Below are 24,247 nucleotides of genomic sequence, written 5' to 3' on the forward strand. Positions count from 1 at the left end.
TGCAAATTATGAGGGCAAGGCTTTTAAAGTTTAAATCTTCTGGCAAAGATAAAGTAAAGAATATCCTGCAATTTATGGAAGTAAAGCAGAATAAAATCCAGCAAGATCAGTAATATGTCAATTAATTATCTGCCACATTCCCATGTAAATATCTGTCTTTGGAGGATGTGTTTTTTAGCTCCCCTAGTTCTCTCATTTTTATTCCAAATACAATTTATAATTTGAATCACAGGGCTATTTTTATCTCTATGGTTCAGTATTTTCTCAAGTAGCAACTTTAACTGCTATACTTTCCTGTCTTAAAAGGCAGAACTCTTCTATTCTAAAAAACCTCATTTGTTGAAATGGGGGGGCCTGTTGTTTGAACCCCTTAGGGGCTTTTAAAAACAAAAATGTCTTTTTTTGCGCTTTATGAAACAAAGTAGCGTATATTTTGTGGATGTACAGCTACATTTCTCATGTAAGTTTGCGTAGTTTTAACACAAACATTTATTTTTCATATAGCACCAGTACAGTTAATGAGCAACCTGTACTTGTGTGTTTGTTTGTTCTGTCTAAAATGTTTATTTTGGAATAAAGAGGTTAATATAAAAAATATTTTTTGTCCGATTCATCGATTTTTAAAATAATCGTTAGTTGCAGCCCTAGTACTGATGTCACCACACGCCCTGCTAGTCTGGAGCTACATTTCACCTCCTGTTATTATTAGTCTCTGTTATTTTATATTCTCAAATCGCACTGCGGGACCTTTTGCTGCACCTTGATGTGAGTCAACCCCCGACTTTGCATGAAAACTAGCTGCTTCTGCTGCTTGCAGTCTGAACGTAGCAGAAGAGCTCATAGTCCCACATTCGGTCTGCTGGATTTTACACTTGGTAAAGCCGAACACAGTTCAAGCAAAGCATCATGGGTAACACGAATAAGGTGGGAAAACACTGAGAAAGGCGTGATTTCAAAGTGTTTAGCTCCTAAATGCTGCGGTTAGAAGGTTTGAACTTAAAATACAAATAATATTAAACTACAAACAAATCAGAAACGGTGTGTGTGTGTGTGTGTGTGTGTGGGGGGGGGAGGATTATAAAAATACATTCAAACTTTAGCTTTAAAAAGGATCATAGCACCACAAACGTGATACAAACGTGTTCCTACTGTACAAACTTGGCACCAGCAGATGAAACATCGGCTCTAAAATAAACCAAAAAAAAAAAACTTCCCTTTGTTTAATCTTTCCGTTCATCAACAGCCGTTTCAAGTTAAACCTCAGTCATTACTTATTACTGTTAGAAAACGTCATTCCTCCATTTCCTCCTTTTTTCTTTTTAAAGAAGCCACTTTATAAACCATGCATCAAGTAAAACGACGTTACTTTGACTAAAATAAAGAAAAGAAGAAGTCTTGTCTTCCGGCAGCTAAAGGACATACAAACAAATGGATTCCTTCAGTTCAAACGGAAATCGGATCCTTTAGGCACAGATGGAGGTTTACTGGTGACCAAATAAAACCTTAAATATGGTCGGATGAAACAACTTCAACACTACAGTAGGAATATAAGAGCTGCCATCTTATAAAGTGGATGAAATCAGGGAGGAAATGTTTAAATCTTTTCAGCCTCTGCAGGCAGGCTGGGGCTTATTGATGGGTAAGCTTATTACTGTTCATACTTGGAGCAAAGCTTCCTAAAAATGAAATGATTTGACATAAATATTAACGGATTAAAATAACTTTCCTCTGAAGAACCGTTTCCTACTTTTCCTGAAGCTGTGCTGTTTGTGAGGCACAGCAGAGAATCTGCGCCCTCTAGAGGCTGGCCTGAGCCTCTGCTTCCTGCTGGTGCTGCTCCTTGTTGAGGATGATGCTGATGATGTCGCCCTCGTGCTCCTTCATGTGCTCCATCAGCCTCTCTTTGCTGGTGGACTCAAAGCCACAGATACAGCAGCAGAAGAGCAGCACGCAGTACTCCATGGTGGGGAGCTGTTCTGTCCGCACGTGCGATGGCGTGGTGTCCTTCCCCTCGGTGGGACACGGTGAGGAGTCTGTGGGGAGACCTGCCGGGTTTCCTGCAGGCGGCGAGGCTTTTGCTGCCGACGCCTGTGCAGGGAGAGGATCCACCTGGGTCTCAGCTTTCTCCTTAGAGTCCGGCGCCACCGCTGCACACTCTGACCCCGCCTCCAGGAGTCCAGACAACCTCTGAGACGTTCTGAAGGAACAAATGACAACGTCAAGGACTAACAGACGATAAGCAACGGGCTTTAACTAAAACCCCGATATTTTTTTTTCTCTCTCTCTCTCTCTATATATATATATTAGGGTTGGAACCGTTTGGTTCGACTGTCTCATGTTGCGTTCGGTTCATGCACTGCTCCTTTTCCTCATAGGCAAAGCATTTACACTCCAGAGCAGAAGGTACTGCGACCAAAGCCTATCACCAGTAGTAAACAAGAAGAAGAAGCGAAGCAGCGTAGCCGGGTGTAGCAGAAAAAATCAGTTGTTGTGGAGAATTGTGTGGGTATGGCGAGTGAGGAAAGAACAGGAGTTGGAAGACACGCCAGCAGCACTTTATAGGTCTTCTGTATGGGACCACTTTGCATTTAGAGTGACCTACGATGACGGCTGAAAGACAGTTGTGGATAAAAGTGCAACAGTGTGCAAGCATTGTGCAACACGTTTTGTTTATGCTAACAGCAGCATGACCAACATGTCCGGCTAACAAACAACATAAACCGAACCAAACCAAAAACCATGACCACGAAACCATGAAACGAACCGTAGATTTTGTGAACCGTTCCACCCCTAATATCTATCTATCTAATCTATCTAGCCATACCAGGGGGGTGTGGGTGCAAAAATATAAATATAAAAAACATAACCGTGGATGTCTGGGGAACAGTGATTCGCCTACATATTATGAATGCTGGCGTACCATAAAGAATAAATTGTGAACAGTTTAGTTTGTGCCTTCAAGTCGTTGCCCATAGGAAGACGTTACTTGGATATAACCTAACAGAATATCTTCAGAATGGCTCTAAATGACACAAAACTCATATAGGTGAGTAGAACATGATGGAATAACTTAAAAGCAAGGACCAATGTAAAAAAAACTGTGTTTCCCTTTTAAATTTCACTTTTGAAACTCCAATACCAAAAACGGCCAGAAGGTGGCACCAGTGCATCCATACCGACCACTTTCTATTGATAGAAAGTGGTTCCTGGAGCACAGCATGCAGAAGCCAGTGCTTGGTTCACCTAACTTCCTGCTCCAGCTGCTAAACGGCTCGCCATCTCGCCCTGTCTCCTACAGCCACGCCCAGCGCCATGTATTTTTCAGACCTTTATCTATGGACATGACATCTTCCCCAGAGTTCATGGACTGCATTGTTGCCACTCCATGTGATTCTGTTCTCTCTGTCGTCCTTCTCTCCAAACACTAAGTTTCATTTCTTTATTTTTTGACTTTATAAATGTCTCTCCATTGAATACAGCGGTAAACGGCAAAAGGTGACTTTCCGTGAAGAAGCAAGAGACGAGAGGAGGAGATACACACTTTCATAAGACCCGCCCCCTTCTTCTTCTGATTGGCTAATACTGTTCGTTTCAGAGCGCTCCTTTGCTACCATTGGCTGACAAATGCAAGACGGATTTCGATTGACTTTTTAAAAATTTATTTACCGTCAATTTATTTCTGAGTGATTTTCGCTATGAGCTGGAATACTTTAATCCCTTTAAATGTGATCTGATGGGATTAATGACACTTTCTGAATCCTCCTCATCTTCTACAGAGAAAAGTAGATCTCTGCTCTCTGGTTTAATTTACTTTTTAGCTTTTCTGCTGGCGATCTTCTGTCTGCTGCTAAGTTTGGTGCCACCTAGAGGCCGCATGTGGACGTCCACAGTGACTCCTGGCTGCTCCTGATGAGCTGCTGCAGGTCAGGGTTCTGCTAAAGAACGTCCCACCAGAGACCCGTCCTCCATCTTAATCTGTGTGGTTCTTACCGGCTGCTCTGGGAGATGGCCTCGTTGATGGCTCTGTTAACCTGCTCGTAGTTGTAGTTCTGGTCTCCGGCGTGTTTCCACATGTGGGATTTCAGTGACGGGGGATGACTGCACACATAACCGCACAGGGAGCACCTGGCAGGGAGAAGAAGGAAAGAGGGAGATGATTTCAGCCCAGGTTCTGCTAATCCTCCTCCTGTCGTCAGGAGGAATCAGCCCGACTCAGCGTCCACACTGAGACGCTGAGCTTCACAGACAACCGGCGTGGAGGGGATTAACAGCAAACACTGGAGTCATTTGTCAGGTTTTAGGGAATTATGGGTAATAAGCTGCATTTAAACCTTTGAAGCTGCAGAAAGGAACAGATGGAAGTCAGGAGATCCTCCTATTAACACTTTATAGGGCGCTCAGTGAAATACGCTGAAAATCCAAATTTCAAACCAGTAGTCTTATGGGGATCAAACACCTTATTACTTTTATAACAAACACCACCGAATATATTAAGAAAAATAAAAAGTGCTTCTATAAGAGATTCATGAAAAAAAGAGTTAAAAAAAGACATTGTCCAACATAACCTTAGAGGCATTAATGCTGATACTGTCACTTACCGGTTTTAGTTTATAAACCTAAATATAATTGTTAAATAGGCTTTTTAACTTTTTTTCTTGACTTAACTTTTTTTTCCATTCAAGGGCTCATCTAATTGGTCAAATGCCAAAATAAGATGTACAGCCATGTAGCAGAAGCTTTGCTGAAAGCTGGATATAGATCTTGTGCTTCTAGAGCTCACTGAGGGACTCCATTTGTAGGAGGGATGCAAGTGATCAAAAACACTAACTTGCCCTTTTAAGGGTTAAACTGATGCTCTGGTTCTGAAGCTCCTATTATATCAAACATTCCTCTTATTCTTCATGTTTCTCTTCATCTTTGAACATTAGAAACATTATAATCTCTGCTGAGGCGCTGCTCTGGATGTTGATTGACAGCAGCTCTGCTTTCACTACATTAAAGTGAAATATTTATTTGAAACTTTTCATAAAGGGACTGGGTCTCATGGGGATATGGCTTCTCACTGCAGGACGTCTGTTCAGCCTCTGACAGTCGGAGGGTCTGTGCAACGAAGGCTCCAGGTGTTTCTACCTAAAGCTGATGCAGTACTCCCAGACAACACAGGGGGCAGTGCAGCACATACAGGTGCTGGTCATAAAATTAGAATATCATGAAAAAGTAGATTGATTTCAGTAATTCCATTTAAAAAGTGAAACTTGTATATTATATTCATACATTACATACAAACTCATATATTTCAGATGTTTATTTTGTTTAATTTTGATGATTACAAATGACAACAAATGAAAATCTCAAATTCATCATATCAGAAAATTAGAATATTACTGAAGACCAATAAAAACAAAGGATTTATAGAAATGTTGGCCAACTGAAAAGTATGAACATGAAAAGTATGAGCATGTACAGCACTCAGTATTTAGTTGGGCCTCCTTTGGCCTGTATTACTGCCGCAATGCGGCGTGGCATGGAGTCGATCAGTCTGTGGCACTGCTCAGGTGTTATGATAGCCCAGGTTGCTCTAATAGTGGCTTTTAGCTCTTCTGAATTGTTGGGTCTGGTGTATTGCATCTTCTTCTTCACAATACCCCATAGATTTTCTATGGGGTTAAGGTCAGGAGAGTTTGCTGGCCAATTAAGAACAGGGATACCATGGTCCTTCAACCAGGTACTGGTAGCTTTGGCACTGTGTGCAGGTGCCAAGTCCTGTTGGAAAATGAAATCTGCATCTCCAAAAAGTTGGTCAGCTGCAGGAAGCATGAAGTGCTCTAAAACTTCCTGGTATGTGGCTGCGTTGACCCTGGACCTCAGAAAACACAATGGACCAACACCAGCAGATGACATGGCACCCCAAACCATCACTGACTGTGGAAACTTTACACTGGACTTCAAGCAACGTGGATGAAGTGCCTCTCTTCTTTTCCTCCAGACTCTGGGACCTTGATTTCCAAAGGAAATGCAAAATTTACTTTCATCAGAGAACATGACTTTGGACCACTCACCAGCAGTCCAGTCCTGTTTCTCTTTAGACGCTTCTGACGCTGTCTGTGGTTCAAGAGTGGCTTGACACAAGGAATGCGACAGCAGAAACCCATGTCTTTCATACGTCTGTGTGTGGTGGTTCTTGAAGCACTCACTCCAGCTGCAGTCCACTCTTTGTGAATCTCCCCCACATTTTTGAAGGGGTTTTGTTTCACAATCCTCTCCAGGGTGCGGTTATCTCTCTTGCTTGTACACTTTTTTCGACCACATCTTTTCCTTCCCTTCGCCTCTCTATTAATGTGCTTGGACACTGAGCTCTGTGAACAGCCAGCCTCTTTAGCGATGACCTTTTGTGTCTTGTCCTCCTTGTGCAAGGTGTCGATGGTCGTCTTTTGGACAACTGTCAAGTCAGCAGTCTTCCCCATGATTGTGTAGCCTATAAAACTAGACTGAAAGACCATTTAAAGGCTTTTGCAGGTGGTTTGAGTTAATTAGCTGATTAGAGTGTGGCACCAGGGGCCATCAATTTTTAACCTTTTCACAATATTCTAATTTTCTGATATGATGAATTTGAGATTTTCATTTGTTGTCATTTGTAATCATCAAAATTAAACAAAATAAACATCTGAAATATATGAGTTTGTATGTAATGTATGAATATAATATACAAGTTTCACTTTTTAAATGGAATTACTGAAATCAATCTACTTTTTCATGATATTCTAATTTTATGACCAGCACCTGTAACCAATCCACTTTATTTCTATGGCACATTTAACAACAAAAATGTTTCCAGTGTGCACATCTACATTGCTAAAAATAAAAATAAAGGAACACATTGAAAACACGTCAGATCTCAATGGGGGAAAAATTATGCTGTTTATTTCTACTGATATAGACCGGGTGATGTGTTTGGAACAAAAGGATGCCACATCATTTGATGGAAATGAAAATGATCAACCTACAGAGGGCTGAATTCAAAGATAACAGAGAAAAAATGATGCTGCAGGCAAGTCCATTTTGCTGAAATTTCATTGCAGCAACTCAAAATGGTATTCAGTCATTTGTATGGCCCCTACGTGCGTGTATGCATGCCTGACAACGTCATGGATGCTCCTAATGAGACGATGCATAGTGTCCTGGGGTATCTCCTCTCAGATCTGGACGAGGGTATCGCTGAGCTCCTGGACAGTCTGAGGTGCAACCTGGCGGAGTCGGATGGATGGAAACATAATGTCCCAGAGGTGTTCTATTGGATTTAGGTCAGGCGAGTGTGGGGGGGGAATCAATGGTATCAATTCCTTCATCCTCCAGGAACTGCCTGCATACTCTCGCCACATGAGGCCGGGCATTGTCATGCACCAGGAGGAACCCAGGACCCACTGCACCAGCATAGGGTCTGACAATGGATGCAAGGATTTCATTCTGATACCTAATGGCAGTCAGGGAGCCGTTGTTTAGACTGTTAGGTCTGTGTGTCCCTCCATGGATATGCCTCCCCAGACCAGAGATGGGAAGTAACGAAGTACAAATACTTCGTTACTGTACTCAAGTAGATTTTTCTGATATTTTTACTTTACTTGACAACTTATTTTTATGGCGACTTTTTACTTCTATTCCTTACATTTTAACACAAATATCTGTACTTTCTACTCCTTACATTTTAAAATATTGGCCCGTTACTTTAGTTTTGAATCATTTCAATGGAGTTACCGTTATTATTTTTCACGTCATCAATACCAAATTCATTCTAATTGGATGGGAATCTACATTGCATTTGACGCACCACTACAAGATGAATCGACAGATTCGGCAGTATTCATTCGTGGCAAATCATTGCAGCTTGGTGGCGGTGGCGTTAGCATAGTAGTATGGACGACGAGATGATTGAAAATGAACACAACGGAGATCTAGTCCTATTGGCAGACATCCATTTAAAATGTAGGCAACGGCATGAAAAAAGTGGTTTCTACTTTTACTTTTATACTTTAAGTAAATTTACAAGTCTGTACTTTGTTACTTTTACTTGAGTGAAGAAGTTTAATCAGTACTTCCCCTTTTACCAGAGTATTTTTTAACAAGTATCTGTACTTTTACTCAAGTACGGAAAGTGAGTACTTTTGCCATCTCTGCCCCAGACCATCACTGACCCACCACCAAACCGGTCATGCTAAATGATGTTACAGGCACTAGAGGACGTCGGGCCCTCAGGCCACCCTCATGAAGTCTTTTTCTGATTATTTGGTCAGAGACGTTCACACCAGTGGCCTGCTGGAGGTCATTTTGTAGGGCTCTGGCAGTGCTCCTCCTGCTCCTCCTTGCACAAAGGAGCAGATACCGGTCCTGCTGATGGGTTGTAGACCTTCTACGGCCCTGTCCAGCACTCCTGGAGTAACCACCTGTCTCCTGGAATCTCCTCCATGCTCTTGAGATTGTGCTGGGAGACACAGCAAAACTTCTGGCATGAGCACATATTGATGTGCCATCGAAACATTTTTAAAATGCTATTTACTTGTTCGTCCAGTGGTACGGTTATATGCTGTTATATCTGCGGTTAAACAGTCATATGAAAAAGTTTGGGCACCCCTATTAATCTTAATAATTTTTATTTCTAAATATTTGGGTGTTTAAAACGGCTATTTTAATTCGATATATCTAATAACTGATGGAAACAGTAATATTTCAGTATTGAATTGAGGTTTATTGGACTAACAGAAAATGTTCAATACGCATTGAAACTAAATTTGACAGGTGCAAAAATGTGGGTACCGTAATCATTTTATTGATTTGAACACCATTAACTACTTTTCACTGACTTACTGAAACACACAAAATTGATTTGGTAACTTCATTAAGATCTGAACTTCATAGCCAGGTGTATCAAATCATGAGAAAATGTTTTTAAGGTGGCCGGTTGCAAGTTGTTGTCCTGCTTGAATCTCTGAAGATTCATCATGGGCTCCTCAAAACAACTCTCAAATGATCTGCAAACAAAGATTATTCAACATAGTCGTTCAGGGGAAGGATACAAGAAGTTGTCTCAGAGATTTAAACCTTCAGTTTCCATTGTGAGGAACATAGAGAGGAAATGGAAGACTGCAGGGACAGTTCTAGTTAAGCCCAGAAGTGGCAGGCCAAGAAAAATGTCAGAGAGACAGAGAAGAAGAATGGTGAGAATGGTCAAGGAAAACCCACAGATCACCTCCAACCCACAGACCACCTCCATCCCACAGACCACCTCCAACCCACAGACCACCTCCAACCCACAGACCACCTCCAAAACCTGCAGATGGTGTCACTGTGCATCGTTCAACAATTTAGCACACTGTGCACCAGGAGAAGCTGTATGGGAGAGTGATGCGACAGAAGCACTTTCTGCAAGAACGCCACAAACACAAACGCTTGAGGTTTGCAAAAGCCCATTTGGACACGCCAGCTTCACTTTGGAATAAGGTCCTGTGGACTGATGAAACAAAGACTGAGTTGTTTGTTCATAAAACGGGCGTTATGCAAGAAAACATTGCGTTTCAAGAAAAACATTTACTACCCACTCTAAAATGTGGTGGAGGTTCCATCATGCATTGGGGCTGCGTTGCCAAAGCTGACTCTGGGAATCTTGTTAAAGTTGAGGGTTGCATGGATTCCACTCAATATCACCAGATTCTTGAGAATAATATTCAAGAATCAGTTATGAATTTACGCAGGGGATGGATATTTCAGATGATCCAAAACACCGCTCCATATCCACTCAGGCATTCATGCAGAGGAACAATTACAATGTTCTGGAATGGCCAGACCTGGATATCATTGAACATCTATGGGATGATTTGAAGCAGGCCGTCTGTGCTCAGCGACCATCAAACTTAACTAAACTGGAATTCCCTTCAGCCAGGATCCAGGAACTAAAAATCTACAGGAAGCGACTATAGGCTGTTTTTGCCAAAAGGAGGATCTACTAAATCTAAATGTCCCTTTTTTGCTGAGGTACCTATATTTTTGCACCTGTCAAATTTTGTTTTAATGCGTACTGCATATTTTCTGTTAGTTCAATAAACCTCAATTTAATACTGAAATATTACCGTTTCCATCAGTTATTAGATATATCAAACTGGAATAGCTGCTGCAAACAACCAAATATTTAGAAATAAAAATAATTAAGATTAATAAGGGTGCCCAAACTTATTCATACTAGTCTGCTGGAGGTTTCTTTCTGTTCAAAGGGAGTTTTTGCTCTTCACTGTCACTACAAGCATGCTTAGAGTGAGGGATTGCATCAGAGTCAATGAGATCAACTGGTTGTCCTTAGATAGAAAACTTTGAATCAATTTGACTGGATGATCTGGTGAACTGTAAAGTGCCTTGAGATGACATGTGTTGTGAATCGGCGCTATAGAAATAAACTGAATTGAGGAAGTGAGGGAGAGAAGAAATGCTTCTCACGCTCCAAACACAGCTGCGACCCTCATCTGAAACATTTCTTATCAAATAAATTCAGTTTCTTTCAGAGTTTTAGACTTGGATTAAAACACCTTATGACTTTTTTATATAAACCATTACAACCATTCAAAGGTGCGCGATCGCACGCTGGGTTCGCATGATGTCATCACTGTTGCATCACGTATAAAACAAAAAAATGGAAACCACGGGTTCACCTGGGGAGTTTATTGATCCTAAAGCATTAATGCTCTTTCCCTCTATAAACATCGTTTTCCAGGACACCTCCTTCATACCAGCATTCTAGGGAGGAACTGGGACTAAATCTGATCCTTCAAACAAACATGGATTCTATCAGGAAGCTGCACTGTTGGCTAACTCATGTTAGCATTGTTGACAGGGGCGAATTTAGGAAATTGGGGGCCCTAGGCAAAGACAGGCAGGGGGCCTCTGAATTAAGACGACACATAAAACAGACCCATTCTACAGATAGAGAAATGTTAATAGAATAGACATCCATTATGTGTTCTAGGTTTTGTCCCTCTCTTCTTGTTTTCCTCTCTATGTTTTGTACTCAGCTAACTTTTCATGCAGTCTCTAAAGGAATGAAAGATTTTTTCCAAGCACTAAGCTCACTTAGCTGATTGCTCCTTCCTGTGTGTCCAAAAAGGCAAAAGTAAATAACCCAGTCCTTCTTTTCACTGTAGACAAGCCATGATCTGCTTATCTGTTCTCCATTTTTCATTTGGATGAAATAATAGCTGCATGAATCATGACAGCAGACAAGATAGAGGAGAGCAGGAGGCAGGGTTACCAATCTACTTGCTCTGGAGAGCAGAGTTTGCTGCTTTTAGATGTGCTTTTAATGTGTTGTCAAAGTCTCTAGTAGCAGAAACAAGTTGCTAGATTTGGCGCTAGGAGCTTTTTGAAATCAAAGTAGTAAAGGGGTCTGAAAAGTCGCTAAATATATTGACCAAAGAGCTAAGCTGGCAACACTGCTTTTTGCATCGTTTGTTTTCAAATGGTTTGCTGCTGTCTGTTTGGACCTTTCTGAGCATGTGCAACAAATGGACTGATCCAATATGGTGGACACCGAGAGACACTTGATATTATAAGCGTTCTGATGACATTTTAGCGAAAGGATTTTTATCAAAAACATAATTAATGTGTTAAAATAAGGAATAGTTGTATGAACCATTCATGTAAACAGGGTTTTATGGGCCCCCAGAAACTTGGGGCCCTAGGCAACTGCCTAGTATTGCCTAATGGTAAATCTCTGCAATTGCTGATTTACAGCAAAGTTTAATTTGTTAAGTTTCTTCTACAGCAAACAGCTGAAAGCAGCGTTAGCAGAATTAGGAGGAAAACTGTACTTTTCCAGCATTAGTGAATCACTAATGTTACCGAGAACAAATATAAACAACCAGAAGTTCATCTGATTAAGATCAAATGTATTACCTTCACTTGACCCAATTCTGTAAAATGATGTCACAGCGCACTTAGCTTGGCCCACATCCACTGAGTAATTCCACACAGCGCCAGTTTAGAGATGCTTCCTGTACAGGATGGAGATGTTGAGCTAATGACGTCCAGATGGTCAAAGCTAAGGTAGATGGTCTGCAGCCGCAGCTGCTGCGCCTCATCATGAAACGCACATTTAGCTCCATTTGGCTCCGCCGCTCCATGTTCACTCATTGCCTGAAGCGGCTTCCTGTTTACGGCCACTAATCAGACAAACCTTTCAGCCGCGGCGCCCTTTGCTGTGGATGAAACAGCATTTGATAAGAACCAGGAAATCTCTGCCCAAGTGGCACGACTCAGAGACGTGTGGAGTGAAAAGTTCAAACTGACCTTGATAGTGAAGGAAAACCCCTCAGTCTGCTAAAGGAAAAGTCTGAGTTCAAACTCCTGAAAGTACTTTAAATATGAAATTATTACAAACTGTTCAATAAATGATCAGTGTTTTTAATTAAGAGTAATTTTCATTTGAATGTGCTTTACTGGAGGCATCCATGTTTTTCAAAGAACACTACTGCCACCTACTGGTTTGTGACGTCACGGTGCGGTATCGGCTGTTGATCAAGTCCCAGTGCTGTATCTGGTGTTTGTCACAACGCGCTATTATCCAAGTCATCGTGAAAACATTCTTCTTCCAAATGTTGGCTACATATTACGGGTTTTTTCTCTGGCCAGAAGATGCCAGGATTGAGGTGTTACTATATTTGGGCAAAAATTGCCGCTCCCAGACTCAGTGATCACTCCCAGAAATAATATTTTTTTACTGATTAACTCTAAATTCATGAAATCCCCACAAATGAATTAGTTTTAGGTATAAATAATGGCGACGCTGCATTTAGGTTTTTAACAGCTGAAATCTGAGTCCACCTCCTCTGTTTTAGGTTGGTTTTTATTTCTTAACATAGATGGCTTCCTTCACATTGCTCTCAAACCAATTATCTTCTGTTCAAAATGTGAACATTCTGGTCCAAAAGAACGTCCTCTGATCATAAGGTGTAGATGCACCTCAGAGTCTTAGAGGGGATGGACTCACATTTCAGCTTTCAAAACCTACAATTCATTAATGGAGTTTATTCCTTCCCGCTATCATCTCAACCCCAACTCCTTTACAGAGAAACAGAAGACCTCGCCTGTTCAGCCAGGCCAACAATTCCCTTTCAGAGACATAGACAGGTATGGGGCATTACAGGCTAACAAAGAAGCCAAACGACCCCCATTCCAAAGGACTGAACCCGTTCATTTTGTATGTTTTCTAAACTAAAAACAGGCTTTTTTTTTTTGTGGTCCACCCTATAAAGCTTGGAACTAAACTCTATTTCTGACATTTGAATTGAAAAAGCATCCTGGATGGGAAGCGAGGTTGTTTTTCCTTTTTTGGAATGACTCTGACCTGTAGGACTGAGAATCTTCATCAGCAGATAGTGGGACAGTTTCTAACAGGGTGAGCGTTCAAAGGAGACTGGCAGACATCTTTGTGAAGAAGCCTGATCAGCTGAGCCTGATCCTCCTCTGGTTCCTGAAGCTCACAGAGGGTCACTGTCTGGATTTACATGGTATCTGTCATCCTGAGCTCCTCTGATGGCTAAAGTTCAAAGTTTAGATTCAGAGGTGTTTGAGGTTCTAATAACTCATCAGTTTAATTAAATTCAATTCAGTTTATTTCTATAGCGCCAATTAACAACACATTTCATCTCAAGGCACTTTCCAGTTCACCAGATCATTCCAACCAACTGATTCAAAGTTTTCTATCTAGGGAAACCCAGTTGATTGCATAGACTCCTTGACTCTTCAGCAATCCCACACACTAAGCATGCTTGTAGTGACAGTGGAGAGGAAAAACTCCCTTTGAACAGGAAGAAACCTCCAGCAGAACAAGGCTCAGTGTGAGCGACCATCTGCTGAGTTCGACTGGGGTTCATTTATTGATGTTCTCTGATCATGTATGTCCTCGTCTGTCCTGCTGGTGTTTCTAAACATGGTGGACCTGCTGCGTAGGTCCAACCAGAACACAGCAGAGGTTAACCTCAGAGCTACGCAGCAGCTGCAGAGAACAGAACCATTAGATCCAGTCCATCTGCTGCTCACCTGTACTGCTCCAGCAGCTGCACCGCCTGGTGCTCCTGGGGATGCCTCCTCATGTGGCTCTTCAGACTGTTCATGTTGGTGGTGGCAAAATCACAGCTGCAGCATCTGGCAGACAGAAGGAAACAGGAAGAAGAACAGAGGATGGTTAAAGGAGATTCGTTCTCAGGGTCACATTGATGATTTATGTTTATTTCCAAAGTCTTAAATCCCCCTGAAAATTAGAACATCATCGTTGTTCAATGCTGTAGCACACGGATTGTTTACACTGCGACCGGTCTAACTAGGAAGTACCAATATGGCGGCTGGTGGCTTCGCTTAAACCCCGTACTACCAACAGGTAATTAGCAATCCAGCGAATAAATAGAGATTAGTCGTCAGCTTTAGGAGACCTGGCAAACGGTCTGATGAAGACGCCACCTACTGGGTGGGAGGATGAAACTTGCAGCAATCTCGTTCAGTTCTTTTATTTCTTTTTTAATAATTAGAGAGTCCAGATGTTCCTCTCAACTGACAGAAGAAACAAGCCAGAGCTGTACGATGCTATATATATGGTTCGATTCACATGATGAATGAAAGAATCGTCACCATGACAGTCTGATCGCTGAGCTCGGCTAATCCTGCCTGGTAGTTTTAGTCTTGGGACTGAAATAATTCATGACAATAACCCATTATTGAAAGACTCGTCAACTAATTTAGTAATCGATTAATCGTTAACTGAAGTATCGTTAGCTAAAAATTATTGCGTTTTTTTTTTTTTTTTTTACTGATTAACATTAAATTCATTAAAAAATTATAATGATCCATTGATTATTCCTTGCAGAGCGGATTTCTCTTTTAAGGAGGACAAGCATCAACCAGTAAAAACATGGCGTCTGCTTTGAACGAACCATTAAGGCCAATTTATGCTTCTGAGACATAGCCTATGCAACCGTCAACTCTGTCTCTGTAAGCAACCAAGCCTCCCATGCGGACGTTCTGCAACAGTCGTCATGCACGTCAAAAAAATTCTGACTACGCGTCAGACGGTCGCAAACCCCCGTAGACCTCAAGCGAAAGTTCGCAGACCGAAAGAAGCTGTGATTGGTCCTTGGTATGCCTTTCCGGCTGTCTGTTTGGTCATTCTTCTCGATTCTGTCCCAGGGTGCGCCATTTTTATAAACCTGGGAACAACTTCAACGAAAGGTTAATCGAGGAGGTTCGGAGGTACAATCACTTGTACGATGCCTCAGACAAATCATATAAAGATAACAAGGTCTCAGCCAAAACGAAGTTCTTGTGACCATCCGCTGAAGGTCACCCGAGTTCTCCAATAGGCTCCCCCTTCCGCTTTGGCGGGAAACTGCTGTGCGTCCCTAGAAATTCCAGACCGACGGTGCAGAAGCATAGCAGCAAAAGTGGTTCGCGACCAGACCTAAGCGACATTTGATGTGTGCGGTTGAAGAAGTCTAATCTGCCCGTTACACTTTCTGATTGCTTATATTAGCCTATTATTGTACCTTAACCTAATATTGTACCTAAAAATGATCTCATGTCCTCATTGTGACATTTACACATCTAATTAAGTAGAAATACTTCCCATAATCGGGACAAAAGTAATTTTGAAACAAAGACAAAATCATAGCTGCATTCCAGCTCAAAATGCAGCAAAGTGTTTCACAGAATCTAAACATCTAGACTGGGTGCCAAGGTGTGCATCCTGTCAAACATTCCTAACTAAAAGTCTTGCACTCCTCAAATATTGATTATTGCTGCTGTGTTTTGTTCTCCTTTGTCAGGTTTAAATAATCTGCTTTTAAGGAATTGGACATTTCTTGTTAAAAAAACAAAACATGGGAGCTCAGATTGCAGATGCCTGCAGAAAAACCTGAAAGCTTTCCTCAAGATTAATGAGCATTTGCTGACATCTAGAGGTTCTTTGGAGTATTGCCACTTTCACTTCGATTTTTAACAGGACTTCAGCTAAAAAAAAAGGAAAATCACACATCTTTAAAACACAAAAATAAAAACAAATCACTATTTTTTTTTTTTTACAGGCTATAGTAGGAAATATCAATTTCATTATATTTCTTTACTTTCATTAATTTTTCCTCAGGCCTCACAGCTGCAGGGCTCCAACGCATATCAACGTATCTGACGTTTTCCAGACAAACTTCCAGCTACTGTATAATGGCGTATTGGCATCATTTGGTATAAAGGGGGTTCATTTAGATTCAGTTTATTTCTATAGCACAAATTCGCAACACATGTCATCTCAAGGAACTTTACAGTTCACCAGATCATCCAGTCAGATTGATTCAAAGTTTTCTATATAAGAAAAACCCGTTGGTTGCGTCGACTCATTGACTCGAAGGCAATCCTTCACACTAAGCATGCTTGTAGCGACAGTGGAGAGGAAAACTCCCTTTTAACAGAAAGAAACCTCCAGCAGAACCAGGCTCAGAGTGAGCGGCTGAACAAACCATCAGTTCTCTTCCAGACTTCATCCCCATCATAGGGTGACCGAGAAGGTGAGTGTGATGGATCCTGTCTGCGTTCAAGCCCACTGCCAACAAAGTTCTTAGCAGACATGACATGTTTTTATGCAGGCCGGGCGCCTCTGGGGAGCAGCTTTAACTAATGCTCCTTAATGCCCATGAAATCATGCTTTACTCTGCCATGCGTTATGCATAAGTTAGGCTGTCATTGGACAAAAGTTCTGGACTCGGTATGAATACGCTATGTATATGGCCAAAATATCAAAAATACATAGAAAGTTCATCATATGCCAGAGTTATAGGAGATTCTGGGAGGTCGGTCATATGCTAGCTAACTCTGCAAGGCGTGACAGGGGCCTGAAGTTTGGACAGAAAAACACTTTCTAGATCAGAACATCGAGCTGATATGATCGGACCTGCTTTCATCTTTCAAAAGATAAAGTGCCAACTGAGTGAATTTCCACCGATCTCCTTTTTTTTAACTGGATTAAACAGTTTAATATTTGTTTCCTACGACAGTCAGGAAATAAGCTACCACTTCAATCAAATGGATCCTATCAACACATCTGAACCCTGAACCAGTCGCTGATTCTGAAACTGTTCAACCAAACCTATGAGGAAACCTGAGCTCCCTCCTTCCACCCCCCTCTGTACTGGACCAGTTAGCATGAGCTCAATGAACAACTGCTGTAGAGACGTCTTCCTCTAAAACAGCTTGTTCCTCTCGGTTGAAAGACTTACCGATACGGTTTGTCCGAGTTGTGGATCCGCCGGTGGTTTCTCACGCCGATGTAGGTGGCGCTGGTGTAGCTGCACACGTCGCATCTGTAGAACTTAGGCTTACCACCATCTGTCAGGACGGACAAAAGGAGAGGATGCTTTCTTCTTCCTGAACAACGGTCATTTAGCGAGGGAAGCGTTCAGTTTCTCACCTTCATCCGTTCCTCGCTCAGATTCCTCCACCGGGGGGATGGTGTCGGTGAGCGGCGCCGTGTCGCTGCTGCAGCTGAGGTGCTCTCTTTCATGACTTCTTAACTGACTCTGGTTAGGGGGAGAAAAAAAGAAAAACACATCTGTAAACCCGCAGGGATATACAAGCATAATAAAATATTAATTTTCATTTCAGTTTATTTCTATAGCGCCAATTCACAGCAAAGGTCACATCAAGGCACTTTTCAGTTCACCAGATCATCCATTCAGATTGATTCAAAGTTTTCTATCTAAGGAAAACCAGTTGATTGCATCGACTCATTGACTCTTCAGCAATCCCTCACACCAAGCATGCTTGTAGCGACAGTGGAGAAGAAAAACTCCCTTTTAGCAGGAAGAAACCTCCATTAGAACCAGGCTCAAAGTGAGCGGCCATCTGCTGAGGCCGACTGGGGTTCAAGGAGACAGAAGCGGCGATACGTTAGTACCGGTATTTCTATTCTTACCTTGTAGTGGAAGGTCTGAGGACAGTGTCTGCACTGGTGCATCCTGGTCTTGCAGTGGTAGATCATGTGGTCTTCCAGGTCCTTACTGTCTGACGCCTTGTGTTCACAGATGGGACACTGGTACGGCGCCCTCTGCCGGTGGACGCGCAAGTGCTGCTTAATGTAGCCCTTATTGCTGCTGCTGTAGTGACACAGACGGCACCGGTACGGCCTCTCGCTGCCCGGGTTGTAGTCCACCAACCCCCCATCAGGTGAGCCAGCCAACCCGTCCTCCACGCCGTTCCCGGGGGCCGCCGCTCCGGCCAGGGCCCCGTTCTGGATCTGGGCATTATCCTGGAGCTCCTTCAATATGTCTTCGTCGGAGGCGTTCTGGTCCGAGCGCTCTCGGAGTCTTTCGATGACGGTGAGCAGCGAAAGGCTGATTCCAGCTTTGGTTGCGGGACTTTCCTCGTCCCCGTCCACGAGGCGCAGCGGCCTGAACTCCTCCTCTTTGCCGTGGCGGCAAAGCTTCAAGTCCAACAGCGCAGTGGTCTGCTCCAAGTCGGACGCCCTCTGTCCGCTCGGAGGAACGCCCTGCATCTTCACGCCAGTTGTAGGGCTGGGGGCGGGCAGCTCCAGCGTCCTCATCGGCATGGCGACCAGAGCCTCAGCGGCCAGAGAGTGGAGGCGAAGGGACTCGGAATGTGTTCGCTTGCGACTGGTTGGGGGGACATTCTCGTCATCTACTGTAGGGAGGGGGGGCTTGGCGGGGAGAGGCTCCTCCTCCTCGTTTACGCAGAGCGCTCTCTGGTCCCTGTCCACGTCTGCGGCGAGGAGGAGAGGCTTCGCCGCCATAACCGAGTCCTCAGCTGAGGGAAGGCGTTCAACGATCACATTGATGTGTCCGACGCTGTTCGGGCCGCTGTTGATGATCTTCTGGGCTGAAGACAGCAGGCTGTCTGCGGCCGAGCTGCCCTCTCTGCCGCCGCCGACCTCCATGTCACAGTCTGCCTCGGTGATCACATGCACCTCCACTGCCGGCTCCTCAGCGCTCACATCTTTAGGGACATAACCATTCTCGGCGTCACCGTCTGCGGTTGTCGCGGAAACGGCCCTGGAGTTAGAGACTGGAGCCGGCGGCATGCAGAGCTGCAGCCTCACGGCAGCTTGGACACTTTTATCATCCAGCCCTGGAGACTGGAGAATGACGACATCCTCTCTTGGCGCTGTGCTGCTGGGGGGGGCTTGGGTCTCCTGTCGTCCTGAAGCGCTGTCCTCCTCCTCGAAGATGGGATAGGAGCAGTCGACGAGGCCGGCGTGCTTCCAGGCGTGGGTCTTGAGCATCCGCTGCTGGCTGCAGACATAGCTGCAGATCAAGCAGCGGTACAGGCCATACTCTTCATAACTGTACCATTTCTTCTTCTTCTGCAGCTCGGTGGAGTCCTCCGCCGCGCTGTTCATCAGCTCCCCGCCCCCATCCCGTTTTAAAAGCGTTCCTTCGGCCGCGCTGAGCGCAGACGCCCCGTCGTCAAAGTGCAGTCTGACATGCGCCTCCAGCAGGTCCTGGTCTCTGGAGGTGAAGTGGCACTCGGAGCACATGAGGATGAGGTCGCTGTGCTGCTCGTCATGCTGCTTCAGGTGCTCCCTGAGCTGCGGCAGCGTCTGGGAGAGGAAGGGACAGAGGCTGCACTGGTAGCACGTCACTGTGCGTTTGTGATCGCTGGGCTTTGAAACGCCTGTCGCCGCCGAGATGCTGTTATTATTATCATCTTCATCATCGCCGCCATCTGCTTTTTCCTCCTCATTAACGTTTATCCTAATCTTCTTTTTAGGAGAACTTGCCAGACTCTGCCTCACCCTCCCAGAGGGGGAGTCCGGATCTTGCCCTCTTTTCCGCCCCCCCAGAGCGCAGTGCCTCTGCGGACGCTTCTCCACTATCTTGCTGAGCTTCTCGATGACCTGGATGAGGGACTCGTCCACCTGTCTTGGCTGGGCGGCGTCCTGAGGCCGGGTCTGGAGGAGAGATGCTGGCGTTCCAGGAGATGAGGACGCAGCGGGTGATGCTGAGGACTTGGAGATGAGGACAGCAACGCTGCTAATCTCATCCATCACCTAGGAGACAGTAGCAAACACACTGGTTCAGTCCTCTGGTTGCTGCACGCTGATGTCATCATTTCTGGAACTTCTAGTAGTGAAAACAAGACGCCAACTGTGATTTTTAACAGTCAGCGAGATTCTGATGAGGAGCTTTGTACAGGCTTGAACTTAAAAGAACCCCAGGGCCTCGAACAAAAAACACTGAGAACCATTTCTGGAGGCTTATCTTTCAGAACCAAGACTTACAGGCCTGGAAAAAGGTTTTTTATTTGTTCAACAAATCAAACTATGTAAATATTTCTAACTTGTTAAACTTAAAGTTACTGAAGTTTAAATCAGAGATAGACGAACAGATAAGGAGTGATGTTATGTGCCGAGGCTTCATTTTTGCTTCATTTGGGGGAGGAGCCCAAATAGATGTCTGAAGCCTTTCTACCCCGCCATACCACGTGAGCGCTTCAGGAAGTAGTTAATCTCGCCCCGAACTTCCACAGGCATTTAAACAGCCTCAGTATTCAGTAAAGATGTGGGAGTTTGTAGTAAACCTGGATAGAGTTTGGATAGATTGTAAGAATAGATTGGAAGGAAAACCAACCAATCTAGTTGGTTAAAACTATTTTGGTTTGGTTAAACAATGTAGTGATCAAAAGCTGAGCAAGCCGCTGGTTACAGTTGTAACATTAGTGATAAGTAGCATTGCTCACTTGACAGCCATCAACTCGCTATTGGCGTCAGCTCTAAGACAGGGACTTCTACCCAGGCGACATTTGATGTGTGCGTTTGGAGAAGTCTCTGAAATCTGCCCTAAAGAAGGGGAATTATTTACACACTGAGAGATTTGCATACGACCACCACGACTGCAAAAAAAATTAAAAATGGTACAGTGTAGACCCGGCTTCAGATTAAAAGGAATAAGGAGACTGTAAAACATTACTGCAGCGGTAAATATATATATATAAAAAAAAAAGATATAAAAACATTTTGCATTTAAGATGAAAAAGTTTTCATCTGTCGAGATGGTCTATCCAGAACAGGTGGAAACATTTTAGTTTCACCTGCTTTAATATCAAAAAGAAATATTCTTTAAGAAACCTTGCCTATCAGATTATTAATGGAAAAATATAATCGAGAGATTAATCGATTTGCAAAATAACCATTAGCTGGTGGCTGAGCTCCTCTCCCTCTCTCTAAGGCAGAACCCAGCCACCCTACAGAGGACACTCATTTCAGCTGCTTAGATCCAGGATCTGGTTCTTTGAGTCATAATCCAGATGAATGACCATAGATGAGGGTAGGAACGTAGACCGACAGCTAAACCAGAACTTTGCCTTTTCTCTCAGAGATGCAGAGTCTGCATTTTAGTAGAAGCCGCACCGATCCCACCATGGATCTCCTCCTCCACTGTTAGTTCAATCTCTAACATTCTGCTCTCTCTGCTTTTTTCTCATAGTAGCTTCATCTGGTCTGTTCCTGTTTGGCTGTGACTCCATCCTGGAGAGAAATATCAGCTGTTCTGCTGCCATCAACACCTTTGTTTATAGATTATGGATATCGGCCTGTTTTCCAGTGTAGTCCTGTTTCTCTGACTGTGACTAACTGGCTGTGCTCTCTTCATCCTCTGACATTGGAGCTGGCTCAGAGCTCGTCTGCCTGGCTGTGTGTTTCCCAGATGGAGCCGCCTTTTACAGCTGCTTTTTGCATCTCTGCTTCTGTCTCCTTCTTTTAATGCTCTTCCTCCATCATCTTTACCATCAACAGGCTGCATCGATGTCTGAAATTCCTCGTTTTCCAACCACTTCTGTTGAAATTTGCATTTTCCCATTCTCTAATTATTTCTCCGCCTTGAGCTTCTTTTACGAAGATACGGCTTTACGATCAACCAGAGGCAATTCTGCGCAAACAAGCGGAACCGGTCATATCTGACAAAATTGTTTTTCTAAATTAAATAAGCATTTCAAATGCAACAATAATCATATTTAATGAATTTTAATGCCAATTAAGGCCTTAATAAAAAAAAATAATTTAATAACATTTATTGACCAGTGGAAACCCTGTTGAACCCCAGTCGGCCTCAGCAGATGGCCGCTCACACTGAGCCTGGTTCTGCTGGAGGTTTCTCCCTGTTAAAAGGGAGTTTTTCCTCTCCACTGTCGCTACAAGCATGCTAAGTGTGAGGGATTGCTTAACTGGTTTTCCTTAGATAGAAAACTTTGAATGAATCTGACTGTATGAACTGGTGAACTGTAAAGTGGCTTGAGATGCCATGTCTTGTGAATTGGTGCTATATAAATAAACTGAAAGTGTTTTTATCCGTATTTTTTCCCCACGTGCTGCTGTCTCATACTACCCAGACTAATCTGCACTTGTCTAATGAATGTTTTGCTTTGCAATCGACCTCCCTGGATAAGCAGAACAGTTTAATCCATTCCTGATAAGGGTTTCCCGCTGAAACACGTGCTTCTGTTTACAATCTGAGCTTTGAGGAACCGATGAGCTTCAGATTCCTTTCATCTCTACTATCCAACACTTTCTCCAGTTCCCCTCCTCTGACCGCAGCCCTGCTTCCTCTTTCTCCGCTTCTGAAGCAGCGAGAGGAAGGAGAGCATGAGGAGGGAGAGAGCAGCTCCATCAGCCCGTCCTCTGACCCTCACAGGGACACCTGTTATGTCAGGGTCTAAAAATATTTCCTCCACCAGCCTGTGGGGGAGGGGGGTGGGGGGCTCCGCTGAGCTAACAGGCTAAACGGACACGGACCAAAGTGGGTTTTTATTTCCGGTGATTTTAGGATTAAAAGCAGAGAAGTGGAGCAGACAGCGTTAGCTGGACAGCTGCTATCCACACACTGCTAACAGCTCAACACATCAATGTTCAACAAGGACATCTGGCTCTGCTCGCCGCTAAAGGGCGACAGAGGAGCACGAGGCGACACGTGACGGAAAAACCAACTCACCGACAGACACGGCGCGTGCTCTTTGTCCTCAGCGCATAAAACTCTGCGGTTTGTGCTCGTTAGCCATAAAAATAGACTATTCTCTTTCTATAGCACATTGCAAAATGGCGAGGATGGAATATCGGTCACGTGACCTGGAGTTTGGGTCAGGTGACCAACGCCTCTTTAGGTGTTGCTCGTAAACGGCGGCTCTTTTCGCCAAGAAGAAAATCCCATCCCAGTCAGAAAGACCCAAACCTACGGAAGAGGAGTAGGGCCACTGAACAAATAAAAATAAGTTAACTGATTTTTTTATTTTATTTTAGTATGAGAAAAAAGGCAGAATACTGACTTTAATCATAATTCTGACTGAATTCTGACAGCTAGCACACTTCCATTAATGAAATAGCATTACCCCCTCAGACATGTAAAAAGTCACCTAATTGCCTCATTTTCCACCAATGTGTTCCTGTTCCTCCCAAACGTCTCTCATCTTTGTCAGTGAAGCCAAGTGCTCCGACATCTCTTCCTTCATGGTGCCTATGTGTATTAATTAAAATTCTGAGATTAAAGTCAGAATTCTGAGATTAATGTCAGAATTCTGACTTTTTTCCATATTAAACTAAAATAATATTTAAAAATCAGTTAACTTTTTAAAGTTTTTTCAGTGGCCCTAATCCTCCTTCATACAAACCAACAGTTAGGCAAATGTCAGTTCAAAACCTCTGAAGCAGTGTCCCAAAATTGCAGATTATCATTAATTGTAAAAAAAACAAATAAAAAACAAAGAAAGATTTTGTTCTTTTCATGTTAGAAGTGATCAATTGTAGCGCTCAGACTTCAAAAAAACAAAAACAAAATCAACATAATAGTGAAAACTGCAGAAAAGTATCTTGAAGTCAGAGATTTAAACTGGGAAATGGTTGAAAGTATGATGGGAAAACGAGTAGGACCATCAGAAACTGGCAGAGTGACAATAACTCAAAGATAAATTAGAAATTATGAGGACAAATTTAATTAAGTATTTATTATGTTGGGTTAGGTTAAACAGTTCGTAAAAATATTATTATATTTTTATATATATATTTCTTATGGGAGTGAGTCTTGTTTCCTGTTTCCTTGTTTAACTCCTTATCAGTTGGTGGCAGACTGGCAGTGATGCACTTTTAACTAGTTTGCCAACGGTCATAAAACCTTACAAGAAGAAGAAGAATGTGGCTCTTTTTTGTTCAGAAATAATCTCCAGAAGCTTCCTG

The 24,247-nt window shown here is 43.2% G+C and overlaps 1 protein-coding gene across 1 annotated transcript; it reads right to left on the reverse strand.

Moving 5' to 3' along the window:
- Nucleotides 1-657: 657 nt before the first annotated feature.
- znf507 (zinc finger protein 507) lies at nucleotides 658-23,163 on the reverse strand. The gene is made up of 7 exons (XM_038270843.1): nucleotides 23,013-23,163; nucleotides 17,987-20,077; nucleotides 17,483-17,591; nucleotides 17,292-17,400; nucleotides 14,077-14,181; nucleotides 3,991-4,125; nucleotides 658-2,197 (listed from the first exon to the last, which is right to left on the reverse strand). The coding sequence occupies exons 2-7, from the start codon at nucleotides 20,072-20,074 to the stop codon at nucleotides 1,798-1,800; spliced, it is 2,946 nt and encodes a 981-aa protein (XP_038126771.1). The 5' UTR covers nucleotides 20,075-20,077; nucleotides 23,013-23,163; the 3' UTR covers nucleotides 658-1,797.
- Between the last annotated feature and the right edge of the window lie 1,084 nt (nucleotides 23,164-24,247).

This window comes from Cyprinodon tularosa, unplaced genomic scaffold (genome assembly GCF_016077235.1).
Source record: "Cyprinodon tularosa strain WSP-4 unplaced genomic scaffold, ASM1607723v1 ctg78, whole genome shotgun sequence".
In the NCBI taxonomy this organism is placed as follows: domain Eukaryota; kingdom Metazoa; phylum Chordata; class Actinopteri; order Cyprinodontiformes; family Cyprinodontidae; genus Cyprinodon; species Cyprinodon tularosa.

Excerpts from the sequence above, each read along its gene's own strand:
- znf507 (XM_038270843.1), bottom strand. The coding sequence starts at position 20,074 with ATGGATGAGATTAGCAGCGTTGCTGTCCTCATCTCCAAGTCCTCAGCA. Across the intron at positions 17,592-17,986 it reads CTCAGACCTTCCACTACAAG|AGTCAGTTAAGAAGTCATGA; the intron begins GTAAGAATAGAA and ends CCCCCTAACCAG. Across the intron at positions 17,401-17,482 it reads TGAGCGAGGAACGGATGAAG|ATGGTGGTAAGCCTAAGTTC; the intron begins GTGAGAAACTGA and ends CCGTCCTGACAG.